The following is an 18,243-nucleotide window of genomic DNA, read 5'->3' as shown; positions in this document are numbered from 1 at the left end:
AAATGGAATTTCTAACAGGAAATTGAAAACATCAGTGTATAAGAATTAGAAGGTACAGATGATAATAGAATGGTAAAAAATAAAACTATTAGCATATAAAATCAAAATCAAGATGGCTTAGTGAACCAAAATCTGGCATATATGAAACCCAAATATCAGCAGAATATTTGCAACAAACATTGAAATAAAATTAGAAATATCATTAAGAAGTTATCTCCTATCTAACATTCCATGATGTAACTCTTTGTTTGCCCATAAATGAGTGAAAAACCTAAGGACATGCTCGTTCACAGCAGTTTCTCCCACAAAACTGGCAGTAAATTCCTAGCATTGTAAAGCCTGTCAGAATGTAAAAAAATGAAGAGCTTTAAGGGTTCCAGTAATGATAGAACTTTTCGCATCAATCTTTAACCGCTCCTGCGGGGCGGATTAAATAAAAGGGTAAGGGCAATGTGAGGGAGCGCCTGGGCTCAGCAGAAGGCTTGTAAGGGCAGCGGGGGGCGGCGGAGCCTATTGCCGGGCCCAGGCGCTCCCTCGTGACGTCCAGGACACCTCAAGGGAGTGCCTGGCCCTGGCAGAAGGCTCTGCCGCCCACTGCTGCTCTGAGAGGCCTTCTGTTGGGCCCAGGGTGACCCTGGACCCGCCAGAAGGTCGCGCCACGCATGTGCGCGCACACACACACACACCGCTCGTCCCCCTGGCCACCCCACCTCGCCTCTCCGTTACCCTTGCCCTCTGGACACCCTCCTAACTACACAAACACACGCGCGTGCACACATACAGCCGTCTCCCTCCCACTTGCCCCCCCAACCACCTGCCCCCTTCACAGACACCCCTCCCCCATCCCATTCTACCTACCTCCCTGCCTGCCTTTTTTCCTTCCTCTCTTTCACCATCTCCTTCCTGTCTCTCTTACTCTCTCTCTCACTGGCTTCCTGTCTTACTTCCTTGCTCACTTCCTGTTCTTCTGCTTTCTATCCATCCCTGCAAAATCCCCCTCCCCTCCTTTCTCCCTCCCACTCCTCCTCCCCTCTTCTACCACCCTTCCCTAAATTCTTCTTCCCCAGGCACTAGCGCCCGCTGTATTTCTCTTGACAGCGGGCTTAATTTCTAGTCAGTATATAACTCATGCTGCATCTGGTGTTACATATTTAGTGGAAAGTAAATATAAGAAATATAGAGGTTTCACATCTAGAACTTTAAGAGTACGTATCTTTGAGCATCTAAGCAATCTCAAAAATTGAGTCTTGGCTCCAGTGGTTCAACACTTCAGAACTGCCCAACCAACCATGAAAGATCTTCAGCTTTATGGCATTGAAAAGATTACTGCATCCAAGGAACCTCTTATATTTGCCTTGAAGAGAAGAGAGACCTTTTGGATATTCACCCTTGGGATTCTGGAACCAGCAGGTTTAAATCAAGAGATTGACTCGATATGTGCTTAAGCATGAAATGCTGTTTCATATCCCCTCCTTGCTTTAAGTGTACATGGAAAGATGTCCACTTTAGGTACGCAGTTAGGAGCCTCCCCCCCCCCCAGCCTGGCTGTTGCAGCAGGTTGGGCATAGCTTTCCATAAGCACTGTTGCATTATCCTCTCATTATGTAAGATATCCTCCATCAGGCAACTATTTTACCTACTGCAATACATGCACTAACAATTGATCACATCACTGAAATTTTGGGCAGCATTTGTAAGGCAATTTTTCACTCCACCTTTTCGTTCACATTTTGCAAATAGTTTGATTAAATTTTTTCTTAATTAATTTTTTATGGAGAACTAACAACTTATATACAGGCACCTTCCATTGATTGACTCTGTTTTTTTACAGCTATTATTTTGGTTCTTTTATTGGCTGCTGTACATATCTTATCTTTAAACCGCCCGTGGCGCCACGGGTGCCACGGACTAAATAATTCGTTAAGGCCTGCCGAGGCGGGATGTGTCCGTGATGAGGAAGGGTCCGGATTGGACCCTTCCTCACGACAGACAATCGGAGGGACCAATCGGCAGGCGCGAAGCGCCTGCCGATTGGTCCCTCCGAGTCCCAGCTCCAGGAACTGCGAGCCGCGCGCAGCGCCCCACGGCCGATGCCGGCCACCGACCCAGTTCCTCCCGGCCACCGACCCAGGGAGCCCCCGGCAGTCGCGCGAAGCGCGGCTGCCGGGGGTTCCCTGCCTGGCGGGCTGACGCGGCGAGAGGCGCAAAGCGCCTCTCGCCGCGTCAGGCCGCCGCCCGAGGGAGCCCCCGGCAGTTGCGCAAAGCACGGCTGCCGGGGGTTCCCTGCCTGGCGGCCTGGCGCGGCGAGAGGCGCAAAGCGCCTCTCGCCGCGTCAGCCCGCCGCCAATAATAGAACCTCGCCAGCCAACCAACCAACCCTCCCCAGACCCCTTCCCAACCCGCCGCCACTTCCCGAGACAACAAAACCCACCCAGCCACACACTCCAACACCCACCCGCCGCCACCCAACCACCCAACCCTCCCCAGACCCCTTCCCAACCCGCCGCCGCTTCCCGAGACAACAAAACCCACCCAGCCACACACTCCAACACCCACCCGCTGCCACCCAACCCCCCAAACCCTCCCCAGACCCCTGCGCTACCTCCCGCCGCTTCCCAACAAAAAACAACCCACCCCGCCTCCCACCCGCAGCCCGCTCACCCGCCCACCCTCCGCAAACCCCTTCCCGACACGCCACAACGCCCCAAAAACCATCTGCCGCCTCTACCCCAGCCCCTGTCCCCACACTTCGTAACCCCACACCAACTCACCCTTCCCCCGGCCGCTCCCTGCTCCGCACTCACCTTCTGCCGGGCCTCCTGCTCCCTCTCCCTTTCTTCCCTTTGTCCTGCTCGCCACGCCGCCAGCCAGCGCGGCTTGCCCGCTGGCCGGCAGCCCACGTGAATGAACCAGGCATGCGCAGACTCACGCGCATGCCTGGTTGCTTGCCCCGACGCGCCGCCCCCGCCCCTAGCTCCAGCACGCATGCCCAGACTCCCGAGCATGCGTGCTTCCCTTCCCCATCGCCTGCACCACCGGACCCCCAAACCGCGCCGCTTACCAGCCTGTCCCCACCAGCTGCTCTGCGAGCTCCCAGGTACGGAGCCCTGGCACTATGCCTGCTCTCTGCCCATTTTTATAAATGGGCTTTTTTTTCTAGTTCTTAATAAATGTGTGCGTCAGGGGTAGTCAAACTGCGGCCCTCCAGATGTCCATGGACTACAATTCCCAGGAGCCCCTGCCAGCATTCGCTGGCAGGAGCTCCTGGGAATTGTAGTCCATGGACATCTGGAGGGCCACAGTTTGACTACCCCTGGTGTGCGTCATAATCAGACCTCTAGAAACAATGTTCTACTGGTACAGACTCAAATGGACTGTTCCAATTAGCATTAGTTTGATTCAAACAAGATATGCAGAAGGTCACGTCTTCTGGAATCACATTTATACTTATACTTTCTGGAATCACGTTCTTCCCACAGGTGAGGAAGTGTAACATGGGAATTACCTGATATATTTTGGAAAGCAAGTGTGCAGTTTCAGAACCTCCTTCCGGAGTTTTGGCTTAGGTTTGAGATTTAAAAGGAATTGTGACTTTTTAAGAGAATAGTGAGAAGTGACTGTGAGTCAGACACTTTTATTTGCTCTCTGAACGGGTTCTGTGAATCAGCTACTTGGCTACAGTTTGAGCCACTGCCTTCGCAACAAACTATTTTGAGATCTTTCTTTCTTTTGATTTATTATTGTAGCTGGGCCATGATCATGTTTTCCAACAGGTGGCCATAAAGACTCATTGTTTTGTATTCTTGACCTATATCTAATTACATTTATTCACTGCAAATACATTATACTTCTTAACAAATCATAATTGTTTTCACAATAGAGGTGTCTGTACTAGTAGATTGAGAATTTATAGCTTTCTGTAGCTTAATATAAGATCTACTTGCTTTGACAGAAGTAAATGAAAGTTGGTGTCACTTTAGTAGGCGGCACTGGAAGAAGCTTCCTGTACAGCTCATTAAAAGATGTAAAAATGTATTAAGCAACCTTCCTAGGACAAGAACCTGCATTAATTGTTCAGAAAGTGCAGCCCAGCTTGAGAGGTAGAGAAAAGGGCATCTTTTCTTTCCCTAGGGATATATGAATTCGAGTGCATTGGCTTTGGAGGAAATCTTCATTAAGCTTATCTAAGCAGGGCAGCCTGATTTCTTTACAACCTATTTTTCTTGTCAGACTTTTAGCACTGAACTCTTCTAGGCATCACCCGATCAGACCAGCATCCTACCAGGCTGTAGCAAGGACTTTTGGATACTGAAAGGGTCCCAGTGCTCCTTCAGAGTCCAGGCCCCTTCATCAGCAGTGCCACTGGGAGAAAAAATGGGAGGCATTGCATCCTCTCTTTAGACTAAATAGTACTGACAGAAGTCACATTCCTCAGTGCTCAGGAATACGCACGCAGAACATCATGCAGGGAAAGGAAATGTCAGTGGATTCGGTATCAGAATAGGATAGGCTCTGCTGAGGTGGTGTTTATTTGAAGGCAATTGCAGCAATAATTTTGTGCAGTATAGTAGGTAGGCACTGGGAGACCCAGGTCCAAATCCACTCATGACACTCATTGGATGACCTTGCCTAGGCACACTCTCTGCCTAATTTATTTCACAGGACTGTTGGAATGATAAGAGGGTAAAGGAGAACTATGCTCTAAGTTCCTTGGGAAGGGGGAAGCAATACATACCAGTAAGGCTTTTTTTGTGGCACCGCTCACATGTACTAAGATCGGCACCTTTTGGGGGAGGCTCTCCAAGACCTGAAGGGAGCACTGGAGAATTGGAGTGCAACTTTATGCAGATAATCAGTTACTAGAGGAATTTCTCACAGGTTGCTTTGTGAAGCAACCTGGATGTTCCTATACTTGTGAATCTTTATTAAAAGAGTAATAACATGTAAAACAGACATAATTCTTTATAGTTATCTCGACTCCGTGCTGTGCCCTGTCTCCCTAAAGAGTGTGTTAAATAAAATGTTCTTTATTCTTATCCCACTGACACTCACGTTTAAACCAATTTTGTTCACCAGTAGAACTTCCTGTTATTATCAGTTTTAGCAACACTTTCTGAAATCACTGAGATTCTGTAACTTCTTGCATTCTACAGAATAGCAAATTAATGCTACAGAACATTACTGTTTAATTGTCATTTGAAGTGTAATTTAAACTCTTTGGAGTGCTCCAAACGCAATGAGAATTAAATCACTTTGGATAATCAGCATAATACATTTTATAGAACATTTAAATGTATATGTTAGCTGAAAAGTGGATGACTTTAATCAACGCATCAATGCACAATTTCCAGTGTTTCACTTACACAGAAAATTCATTTCCAAAGCAATTACAGTTAAGAAAACATGAACTGAACATAGTTTTCAACCTTATCTTCATTACTATAGTGAAAGTATTGATACATTTCACTTGTCTCCTGGAGAATGCTATGGTTAGCCATGGCAACCCAACTGGTAGTCCCTAACCTCAAAGAAGTGTGATTGGTCTTGACCAGGGCCAAGGCATTTTTGGCTCTGGTCCCCACCTGGTGGAATGAGCTCCCAGAGAACATCAGGATCCACAGAGTCTGTAAGATGGAGCTCTTCCACCAAGCACATGGTTGATGCCAGTATACTTGGAGAAACTAGAACATCATGGGCCTCCCCTACTAGCCTGTTCTCCTCCTACAGCCTTCCTTCCATAGAGGATCATCAGACAACTCAGCTGATAATATCATATTGTTAGCTTTTTAGTAGCTTTGAACTGAGTTTGTGTTTTATGGCTTTATTGTTTATTGTCCTATACCCTGCCCTAGGATGACTGGTTCAAGAGGGGTCGTCTATATAAATATCTGTTCTGCTTAATATTTCTGGTAAGGCCTTGGAGGAGGAGCATGTCTCATTTCCTAACTCTGAACTGGCAACTCTAGAAGTAACCCCTAAAGTATAAACCCATCAGACTGCTTATATAATCTTGAGTATGAAATCTTAGGATTCCAAAGCAATCCCTACTTGTTTATTATATAAACTGGTTGCTCTCTGATTACTGTATTACATGAACACTTTGTCAAATGAGAGCATCTGGCCTATGCAAAGGCAGCATGTCTTTCACTAAAAAATAGAGTGAGCTGAATTTTCATATGGACTGGTTTTGATGTGCAAAGTGAATTTTGAAAGGTCAAATTGCTCCTCAAAAAGGGTACTCTACCAAAGTGGTCTTTCATATTTTATTCATGTCTGTTGATTTGAGATCTAATACACAAAAGCTTTGGAAACATCTTGGGAAGTTGCTTCTTGCTTCTTAATATAAAGTAAAGGATCACATAGACCGTTTATGCACTGGGACCTTCACTGCCCCACCCCCCTGTCAGGAGCACAGAACGGGGGTGGATGAGGTGCACCAGGCCAAATGCTCCCCCATGTGGGTGAAGGAAGAGGTGGGGCAACCTGCCATGACTAAAACTCCAGCCTGCAGCCCAGCATGAAACCTCCAGGGCATAAACGGTCATACTGAACATGATGGTAACATATAGACAAGTCTTTCATTTGGCCTTACTGTGAAGAAGATGAAAATGAAATGGATCCATGTTGGCACAATCCCTCTCTAGCAAGGAAAAAAAGGGAGAAAAAAACAGCCCTGGAAAATGGCCTTGTCCACCCTGGCCCCCAGAAGGAGGGAGAGAAAAAGTCAGCTGGAGGAAAGGAAATGCTATGACATCTTCCTTGTCTGCCCAGGAAGTCCGAAGTTGCCTTTCCCACTCCTGGGGCAGCTTTTGGCCTAGCAAGATAAATCCTGGTGGCCATAGGGCCCAGTCTGCCCCTGCAGTTGAGACATCTGCAGTCACACAATTAAGAGTACAGAATGCAGAGTGTAGTGTATATTGTATGCAATTAATCATGAGGGTCCAGTACAAAAATCCAAAAATCAATCATTAAAAATAAATAAAAAATAATGTGGTTTTATTAATAGGATGTCACCCATCAGCACTGTACCACTTCCAGTGGAACATATGAACTTGAACGTTCAACTATGGCTTGGCAGGCCTCTCCAGAGGATTGCTCAAGATAGCTCACAATAGATTTAAAGCATCACATACAATAACGACTAATCAACCCACAATTTAAGATCATAAAGACCAAGAGAAGATAAAAACTACCACAACAATCAACAAATCCACTAAGGAAAAAAGACAGCAGTAAAAAAAGCAAGCACACAAGCCAGAAAGCAGAGCCAGTTAAATATAATAACTGTTGGTAAAACACAGGATATGGCAGATAAAAACAGCTTGGAAAATGGCCAGGAAATAGCCTGAGAAACTAAAATTGTCTTTACCTGCTCCTAAAAGGCAAGTCAAACCTTTTGGAGGAGAGCATTCCACAGACAGGGCACCACCACTGAAAATGTCTCTTCTTTGCTGCTTTGGTGATAAAGCGCATTATCAAAATAGATGTTGTGACAGAAAAGCACATCCTTGCTAACATGGACAATCTCAACATCCAAAGCCTGGTGATCATAATCATGTTACTGAAAGCTCTTAGCAGGAAATACAATATAAATTGTGATTTTCCAGATTAGAATATATATGGGTATTCTAGGTTTAGGCAGATTTATAGTTTTAAATTGTGGATAGATTTGTGTATTATTTTCATGTGGCTTTACATCTGTTGTCTCACTTCTTTCGCCAGAAGCACTAAGCTTGAGATAGATGGTGGAATAAAAGAAGGTGGTCCCTTCATGTACTGCTGCCTGAAGCAATTTATAATTTCATGATCTAGCATCAGTACTATGAGTTGCGACTGACAACAAATAGGGAGCCACTGTAGATTTTCATTCAGGGGTGGCATTCCTCTTTAATCAATGGCTGCAGAATTTTGTACTAGTTCAAATATATCCTAGGAGAGACAGACAGAGAGACAGGGAGAGTTAAAAGCACATAAAATACCACATTGTTTCTCATGAAAAGGAAATGTAGCATTTATATCTGGAGCACACATGTTGGAACGTATTTCTCAAAGCCAGAATATTAACCACTTTAAGACAGTATGATTACCACCTACGTGCATTTTTCCCCAGAAGCATAAAGTATCTGCTTCTTAAGGTTGTTTTCAACAACTGAACACATCTATCAACCTCAAACCATTTTTCCTCATTGAAAAACAATTTTCTGCAGAGTATGTTTACAGGGAGTGAAGACACACTCCTTGGTTTAATTCAAGCAGGTGAGCTTGGCTGTTGTGCCAAGTCAAAGAGAGGCAAACACAAGCAAAATGTGTTCATCCCCATTATTGTGATGTTGTGGCCTTCAGTGCTTCATGATGTAATGTTAGATGAAAGAAATACTTTTCAAATGTATGAATCATGATTTAGATGCCACCAAGAGGGCATGAAGTATGTCCCAAGAACCTTATGCTGATCTTACAGCTATGCAAGACAAACCAGAAATATTCTGATATACTCACCTAAATAAGGTTTTCAGCTAGATTCCATTCTCTAAACGGAGTGCAACACATGTAAGACAGCTCATCTGTTTCTTCCTTCTCCTTACATTCATGTCTGAGACTTGAGTCATAAAAGATAGTGTTGTGAGAGTAGTAGAAGAAGAGTTGGTTCTTATATGCCGCTTTTCCCTACCCGAAGGAGGCTCAAAGCGGCTTACAGTCGCCTTCCCATTCCTCTCCCCACAACAGACACCCTGTGGGGTGGGTGAGGCTGAGAGAGCCGATATCACTGCTCAGTCAGAACAGTTTTATCAGTGCCGTGGCGAGCCCAAGGTCACCCAGCTGGCTGCATATGGGGGAGTGCAGAATCGAACCTGGCATGCCAGATTAGAAGTCCGCACTCCTAACCACTACACCAAACTGGCTCTCCTCAAAGTACACTGGACTCCTCAAAGAATTGCTTAAACAATGCTGTCACTGCATAAGCAGTGTATCAACAACAGTGACATATTTCTTCCATAAACATAGAAACTTACTATGTTATGAGATTCAAACTTGGAAAATCTTCCCCTTATGACAGTCACTCAAAAGATGCTGAATGATCCTTGTGTATTCTAAGAAGTTTACCTTAACAGTCCTGCTAACAGCAGATTATGAGATACAGATAGAATTCTTACCCACTCGGGGAGAGTGGCAGCAAACATACTTAATTTGGCATGTCTTCATATATACATTAAAAGAGCCTCTTGTGGCGCAGAGTGGTAAGGCAGCCGTCTGAAAGCTTTGCCCATGAGGCTGGGAGTTCAATCCCAGCAGCCGGTTCAAGGTTGACTCAGCCTTCCATCCTTCCGAGGTCGGTCAAATGAGTACCCAGCTTGCTGGGGGGTAAACGGTGATGACTGGGGAAGGCACTGGCAAACCACCCCGTATTGAGTCTGCCATGAAAACGCTGGAGGGCGTCACCCCAAGGGTCAGACATGACTCGGTGCTTGCACAGGGGATACCTTTACCTTTACCTTTACCAATGTCCCTTTAAATAATGAACAGGATATACTGAACCACATAACGTAGCATTAGCAGACTAAGGATTTATTAACCCATATATCAGTTTCTGAATAGCACCAGAGTATATGATTGATTGAGCCACAATATGGACTGAGGGGATTTTCCTGCAAACCTGAAGGGTGGCATAAAAGTCTAAAATTCCCCCACCCCCAAAAGATCAAGAGATTAAGATCCCTCTCAAATAACAGACACTCTCAGTGGCTGTTGGGTGTTACTAAGCACCCACAATATTAGCCTTCCAAGTATTGATTTCCGTAAAGCAAAGCCACTGGGGGATGTGAGTGGTCTGTGAGGCTAAAGCAGTCATGAAAAAGGGCATACCCTGCTCCACAGTCACCTAGTCATGGAGTAGAAGTCCTTGAAAGCCGGCCAGCAATGACTATTAGAAACTCACTACCCACACATCTTGGGACTGGACTGGCCTTGCCCAGCGGCAGGTACCATACAATACAAGACTCTTCTTGTGAAGAGGCTGCCAGGGTAGGGAAGAAGGAAAAACTGAAAAAATAGGGGCATATTAAGATAGTTTGATAGATGGGAATGAGAGAAGGAAACAGGTCCAGTAGCAATGGCCACTGTGCTACTGGGCCCAGATTGGTGCTAGCTCACAACTGGGACTTGTTTGATCTGCTATTGTTGGCCACTCCACATCTGAGACCAGTTTAACACTGGAGGCTATCATACCTTGGTGCCAGGGAGACGAAGGCAGGAAAGCTGAAGATAGGATGGCTGGTAGGTGGGGGGGAGGCAAAAGGAAGTAGAAAAAGAGGAGAGGTTGTGGGGACTGCCTGGGAAGGCAAAAAGGAAGTTGTAGAGAAATGAAATACAGTAGAAAGTGAGATGCCTCCTCAATCCCCTAATTTGTTTCATTCACAATTCTGAAATCCTTCCTTGCTCTTCTGTTTTCTTTCTTGTTTTGCCTCATGTTTTAATTTAGGATTGGAGATAGGGAGTGTTAAAGTAAAATCTGTGTGCTACAAGGACACAGTGAATGGGGTATTCTTAGGGTCATAACAAACAATTAATTAGAAATCTTGGTGTACAAGTCTCCCTCAATTTCCATATATACATGGCTTTCCTTCCTAGCTGCCACACATTTGTAATTCCACAAGCTAACAGGAATGGAAGGAGAACAGAAAATTAAACAAAAATAAATGATCAGATATGGAGTAACAAAACAAAAACCTTTACAAAGTAAATAAACAAAATTTATTCAAATGATTTATTAACCATCTCCAACTCATATTTATAATAACAAGAAAGAGAGCCATTCAATGTTCACCCACCAGTGCATGGTCATTTTCATGAGAAACGGAAAATCAGTTAAGTAGCTCCTACCACCACTGACTCTGGTTGCATGCTGCCATGAGACAGCTCAAGCAAATCCAAAAGTACAGAGCAAAGGCACTGTTTACATTGTAAAATGTAACAAAAGAGAAATTACAGTGTACACTTTACAATATCTTAAAATTAGTCAAACATTTGTGTGCTGCTTTAATAGATGGCCCATGTCATGGATTAGATTTATAGACTGGGGACTAAAATGTTATGTTTGGCTTTGTATCGTATGGCTATGAAATGTTTGGACCAGCTTTATCGCCATACCAGTACCAATTAAAAATATTACAAATTGTAATCTAAACGGTTAAATTACATAAGCATTTTTTGCAAAGATCCAAAAGTTTCCACAAAAAGGTATATAAAACATAAGAAAACATAAATTACATTTCAAAGTCTGTACATGATTCATCTCACAAGAAAAAACACTGAAAACCCCACATTCTGTACAACATTGCGTGTCTTGGTTTTTATCAATCTACAGTCACTAAACAAAGATAAAAACAAAGGAAGCTTTATGTGTACAATTATAGCACCATCTTAACACGAACCAAAATGAGATTACAATTCTTAATGGTCAGTGAGAAAAATACAACATGCTAATGTACGTAAGAGTCCTTTTCCACAATCTGAACTGCAACTGTAAAAAGAGCCTGACTTTTCCCAGGTTAGTGCACAGTGTCCAGACTTATCATCTGGGCAGCAAACATGTGTGGGACTGCCATTCATTCATAAAGAAATAACTGATCTTCGTAGGAAAGTTGTGCAGTACTCAGTCAGTAACAGGAATGTGTTTAAGTCATTCTGCCTTCTTTCCTGAACTTTGCCTGTATTCTTTTTATTTCCAATTTGGATCAATATTACTACCTGAATTTTCCTATGTCTCAATCACCCCCTTGCACAATTTTGTATCAGTGAGATAAAAGGCTAGGTAGATATCCATATATCCATTGAATCCTGGGTACATCTTGTCAAGTGGAATCAGTCTCTGTACTACTGTAGTTCAGCTTTTTTGGGGGAGATTTACTAATTTACCCAGAATTCATTAAAATTACAATCAAAGATCAAGATATACATGATGTGCAATGCATTTCAACTATATGTTGCACAGCAACAGTATATTATAAAAGCAGCCTCCCTGCAAGAACTGTAGTCAGCTATAGATTTCAACATGGCAATTCTATATCTTCACCGTTTAAAAAAGTCCATTGGAAATAATGGTGCATAAACATGGTATATCATTACTGCTGCATTCTGTGTGGTCTTGGATTAGAAGGTGCCCCTAAGAGAGCAAAAAGAAAACATGAATTATGCAAGTCAGGACTACAGTCTCCAGCCATCTTGAAGAAATGTCAAGTTCTGCATGTGTTATAAGGCAACTGCCTTAGGCTTCTGACTGAAACTCTGTCTCATCAATCTGAACAGTGTCATTGTCACCTAATAATTCTGTTTCAGGCACTGAACCTTCCTCCTCTTCCTCTTCCTGAACCAGACTCTGAGCAACATCCTCTATTGCATTATGTACATCATCGGTGCCTTCTGACAGTAGAGCAGCCCGGTCAGCCACAGAGGCATTGGAGGGGGCTGTAGTTACGTATCCTGTGCTTGTGGAACCACTGCCACTGTGATGGGATCCTGGCTTTGGAATCATCTGAGGAGCCATCTGCTGAGGAGCCATTTGCATTGGGATTTGGACTGGGTAAAAATTTGGCAGGTAGGCTCCATAGGCTGGCATTGGTTGGTAACCATTGACTGGAATGTACAGCTGAGGAGGTGGGACCATAGGCCTTATCTGTCCTTTCATTGGTATGAACTGTGGCTGAGGGAAAGCTTGTGTTTTTTGCTTTGGCCCAACATACCTCGTGTTGCTGACATTACTTACAGGGCTTGTGCTGAGCGAACTGGTTTGTGTTGTATTGCTTGCACCAGATGTTTGTGCAGAGCTGTTGTAATTAGAGAGGTTTCCCCATGTTCTCAGTCTGTTGTGGATGTCTTTAAATCTGGGTCTTCTGTTAGGAAATTCATTCCAACATTCTAACATCAGTGAGTATATCCATGCAGGGCAGTCATCAGGACATGGCAAAACCTGTCGGTTTCTTATCATTTCAATGACATCCTGATTAGAGTAGCCACAGTAAGGCTGCAAACCATAGCTGAAGATCTCCCACAACACCACTCCATATGACCAAATGTCAGAATCAACAGAAAACTTGCCATACATGATTGCCTCTGGGGACATCCATCGTATAGGGAGTGGAGTATTTCCCATTAATTTATAATAGTCAGCGGAATAAACTTCCCTGAAAAGACCTAAATCAGATATTTTCACACTGAGCTTGTCAAACACCAGCACATTTCTTGTGGCTAAATCTTTATGGACAACATGGTGGCTTGACAAATATTCCATTCCAGCTGCTATCTGAGTCACAATGTGGAAAAAATCTGCTGGCTCCAAAGTAGATTTCACTGTTTTGTCGTCATCAGTGCTGCCAACATCTGAATGGGGCGATCTCATAACCAGGAATTCATGGAGATCACTATGGGAGCAATAGCTAAAAATCATACTTATGGGCTGTTCTTTGGTCACTATTCCTAGCAAGCAAACTATATTTGGGTGCTGTAATCTTGAACGCATCATTGCTTCATGCTTGAATTCTTCACGAAGAGTTAAGTCTGCTTTATCCTTAAGTGTTTTGATGGCAACAGTTTGAGTTTGTTCCCCTGGAGTTGTACCAAACAGGTGACCCTTATAAACTTTTCCAAACTTCTCCTCACCTAGTTCCTCCATAAATCTCACAGTGGAAAGACTGATTTCTTTTAGTTTAGTCTGAAAATAAACAGACAGAGGTTATGTAACATTTAGTAATTCGATATTTAAGGGACTGGGTTACAAGAAATCACTTGCAAAAATTAAGTTTGAGTAAAAAATACATTTTGTGTGTGTTGATTCATATACCTCTCATTTGTTTAACAGTTTATTTGAGAAATCTATAAATTGCCCTCCCTCCCTTGGACCTTAAATTCACAGAGCTGCTCTGCTTGTGCAAGAAAGAGAAAGTGATTCTTGTGAAGTCCTCTTTCTTGCTCCACTTTGGAAGGCTTTGGATGCTTGAGGTGGGGAGGCTCACGAAAGTCCCTTCCAACACCCCCAACCTTCCCTTGACTGAATAGCATGTCAACATTAAGGAAAGAGTATTCCAAGTCTGAATATTTCGATTAATAAATATAAGAGAAATTATCTTATTTCTCAAATGAAAAGGATCATTTGGTAATGCGAGTTATTATAATTATAATGCTATCATTAACAAACACACATACCTAGCCAACAATTCATCAGCACTCTAAACTCATTCCAGTTTGGGGAGACTTTAAAATCACTGTGTGTGTGTTCAAGAATGATGGGTTTTGAAAAATGTTACCTGTTTATGTTGGTTTATAAGAGGCATTTCCATGTCTTGGCTAGGAGAGGGCATCAGCTGGCGACGCTGTGGAATGGCAGCAGTTGCCTTCTGCTTGTTCCTGCACATGCATACCAAGAAGAAGAGGCAAGCAATAACCAAAGGGATGGCTATGCTGGGAACCAGAATATAGAGGATCCCCAGTTTGCTGCTGTCACGTGGACCTGTTTATATTGAAAATATTTCATGTTTTCAGAAAAACTTTTAAACATCAAAAAGCAAGGTAAAATTTAAAATATAACTAGCACAAAAATTGTTTCTATCAACACACTTGTTTCCTATTTATAATAAATAAAGTCTTAAATAATTGATACACATCTAAAATATGAGATTCCATGGATCCAGTCAGTTAGTCCTCTTAGTATCACGAGAATGTAAGAAGAGCTTTGTTGGCTCATACCAGTGGTCCTCCTTCTAGTCCAACATCCTGTCTCACAGAACGGCCAACCAGTTATCCTGGAGGGCCAATGAACAGAGCTGAGAGGCAAGGCCTTCTCTTGATGTGGCCTCCAAGCACTGGCATTCAGAGGTTTACTGCCTCAAAATGCCGGAGGCTCCCTTTAGTCATCATGGCTTGATGGACCTCTCCTCCATTAATCTGTCTAATTCCTCCTTTTAATAACCTATGCTCATGGACACAACTATTGTTGATGAATTCCACAGTAATTACTAGTTGAATAAAGTAGTATTTCCTTTTATTTATTTTGAATCTGTAAGTATTTTCACTGGGTGACTCCCAAATTCCAGTGTTATAGGAGAGAAAGAAAAAAGTTCTCTATTCACTTTCTCTATCCGATGTGCAATTTTATAATCCTCATTTAAAACAAACAAACATCCTTATTATCTTTTTCTAAACTGAAAAATCACAGACTCTTTAGTCTTACTTCAGAAGAGATCTCATCTAACCTGTCAATAATTTTGGTTGCCCTCTTCTGTGGTAATTCCACCCCTATCTTTTATGAGAGGCATAGGCCACAAACCACACAAGCCACAGACCTACCAACTGACTAGTTATGGACACCGACATTTAAATGAACCTTCCAGAGCCAAAACTGCAACAAGCCTTATTTAAAAGACAAATGTTAATAATCCTTTCTAGAAAAAAATTTACGAAATGTGCACAACAAAGTTATGTGCCCAGAGACCTTTCCAGAAATATAGCATGTCAGTTTGAAAGAAAGAGATGATACTGTTGAGTGCTTCCTAATATTAAAAGCAAGAGTAAACCTACACAGCAGATAGACAGCTGGCAAGTCAGGGAAAGACAATATATTTTAAATGTGACCTGATCCTCCACCTGCAATGCTATTACATGATTTTGTGGAACATGAGGCCTCTGGTCTCACCCATCCCAGCTCCGCCTTTTACATGCAGACTTGAAGAACTGCTCATATGGCCACTGGAAAGGTTTCTGATCACATGTAAGTACCAAGCTTATATTTGGGGAGGGTCAACAGTTACCCTCTTGACCTTGGGAAGCTCATTATAAAAATATTGTTGCCTCTGTGTTATAAACCTGTGTGTTATGCTTAAGGCACATCTTGCTTTCAGCAAAGGACAGCAGTGACAAACTAGACCATAATTACATCACTTATATTCCACTGGCTTCAGCATCCTGAATAAAGAATGCATTGAGAGAGATTTCAGACTAATTTTACTCTGTAAAACAACATGTAAGTGTCTAACAAAAAGGCCATTATGAATGCATTATTTTAAAACCAGTTTTACTGCAGACATGCAAGGGTAATACTGGAAGCAGGGAAAAAATAATACATACTACAAGAAGGTACTTCACACAGTTCCATGCGTACGTTTTTGTTTTGTGTAAAACACCAGGGACCTTCCATCTGGCCACCAGGATTGCGACAATACGCATGTCCTCCTCCAAGCTCAGGAAATTCTGTACTTGTCAAACTGTGGGAATGGGGATGTTGAGAGTCCCAATACTGACAATTGTGACCTGACTTGGTGACACTGATAGTCCCTCTATAATCCACTCCAGAGCCATTGTAACACTGGTGATCTGCAAAAAGCATTTTATAAAAGATGCATGGTCAGTACAAAGCCACTCCCGTTTCATCCTCCCCTCAAACTCTATGGTGTACCATAGAACAAAAGTACAATGAGACAAGTGGTGACCCAAGAGAATTGCAGAGTGGTGTTCCCTCCTACAGCCTTCTCCCCAACTTCAAAACAGTGATGCCATCCCTCACAGACCTTCCCAACAGCTTTGGCACTTCAACAGCAGTGGTTTCAGTTAGCTGAATAAATACCCCATTATATCCGGCTGAAAAAAATATCCAGAAAATACAGATCAGGCATTTTCAGATTGGGGTGGGTGGGGGTGGGGGTTTGAATTAGCCAAATGCACACCCCTAGTATCTCATCAAAAACTGCCCCAGCCACTCAAGGTGATCTGCACTGACTGCCTGCCTCTTGTCATGTCATTCTGGGGAAAGAGAAAATCTTTCCAGAGATGTCAATCCTACACTTTTCTGCCAGACTGATTTCTTTGTGCATTCTTAACATCTCAACAGCAGCAAAAGGTTATGCCACAGCTTCATGTACACATTGCATGTTGCTGAAAACAATGAAACTCAGAATGTTCAGAATGTATGAGGGCAGCCCTACCTACCAGGGAGGTCTGGCAGTTGCTCTGTTGCCTAGGGCAGAATCTGGATTCCTCTGGCAACTGCAGTTTACATCATAGAGACAGAGGCTGCAGAACAGAGATTTTGCATCTGCTGTTTCTTCTCCCCACACACATACAGGCATTCTAGAGGAAGTGTGAGCCAATGCAGCATAATGATTTACATCACAAAGGAATACACGTGGGAAAACATGAAACTGGAAAGGAAAATGCATGTGGACTTTGAAAGGAAATTCACAGTTAGGAGCAGGCAGAACTCTGGTCTTTTGGCCACAGATTTTCTTGCAATATCCATCTAAACTTTGGGGTAAGAACATTTCACACATGTATTCCTCCAGAGAAAAAACTGCCTGAGCTCAACATCCTCTCAGTTTCAGAATATCTTTCTCTTTTTTAGGCAGGAGTTAAAACAGAAAAAAACAAATTGCCCAAATCAGGTATCTTTTTTCATCATAGAAAATAGACTTAATTAATATACTTTGTCTCCAGTACACAAACTAATACCTTCCTCATCAGAGATCTATATATGCTTTCTCAACATTTACTACACCAGCGTGGTGTAGTGGTTTAGGAGTGCAGACTTCTAATCTGGCAAGCCAGGTTTGGTTCCACACTCCCCCACATGCAACCAGCTGGGTGACCTTGGGCTCACCACAGCACTGATAAAGCTGTTCTGACTGAGCAGTAATACCACGTACAGAAAAGCAGCATATAAGAACCAACTCTTCTTCTATTTTTGCTACTTGAGCATAAAGGGAATTCTCCATCCCAGTTTTCAAGGCTTAAAAAAACACACCATAAAACTTGTTTTTTTCTGCATTCTCCAAGTATAATACTTCTGGTAAATATTTTAAAATATGTAATACCAAATTGTTTTACATTAACAACATATTACATTAACAACATAAAATGCACCATTCATAACACATCATTCTAAAGAGTTGCTTTCAGTGTAATGCAGCTGAAAAGAAAGGAATAAAGCAAAGACACTGACTCCTAAGCAAAATGCAATGACTCCTAAAGAATCAAAGAGAGTGACTACCACATCTTGTGTTTTCTATTTGTAAGGAAGGTAAAAAAATGAAAGCAGAGCACACAAAAATTTGTAATGTGATATGTTAAATTGGAGATAAACAGAGTCACAATAGGACTAACAGTATATTTGGACACTGAAATAAGGTTCATAAGGTTCGTAACATTGAACATTTCAAAATATTCAATAGTATTATCATGATCATTATGCACACACAAAATAAT

At 42.8% G+C, this 18,243-nt stretch overlaps 1 protein-coding gene across 3 annotated transcripts in view; it reads right to left on the bottom strand.

Annotated features, from left to right (window-relative positions):
* Positions 1-10,726: 10,726 nt before the first annotated feature.
* Positions 10,727-18,243, bottom strand: part of ROR2 (receptor tyrosine kinase like orphan receptor 2) — a 161,347-nt gene continuing 153,830 nt past the window's right edge. For all 3 annotated transcript variants that reach the window (XM_077344481.1, XM_077344483.1, XM_077344482.1), the window contains exons 7-9: positions 16,114-16,359; positions 14,298-14,500; positions 10,727-13,705 (exon numbers count right to left, since the gene is read on the bottom strand). In XM_077344481.1, coding sequence (XP_077200596.1) covers positions 12,263-13,705; positions 14,298-14,500; positions 16,114-16,359 — 1,892 coding nt within the window. In that variant the 3' untranslated portion in view covers positions 10,727-12,262. The remainder of the gene's footprint in view (positions 13,706-14,297; positions 14,501-16,113; positions 16,360-18,243) is intronic.

The sequence above is a fragment of the Paroedura picta genome, chromosome 7 (genome assembly GCF_049243985.1).
Source record: "Paroedura picta isolate Pp20150507F chromosome 7, Ppicta_v3.0, whole genome shotgun sequence".
NCBI classification, from domain to species: Eukaryota; Metazoa; Chordata; class Lepidosauria; order Squamata; family Gekkonidae; genus Paroedura; species Paroedura picta.
Note: the sequence above shows the minus strand (reverse complement) of the source record. Positions and strands in the feature narration are given on the sequence as shown.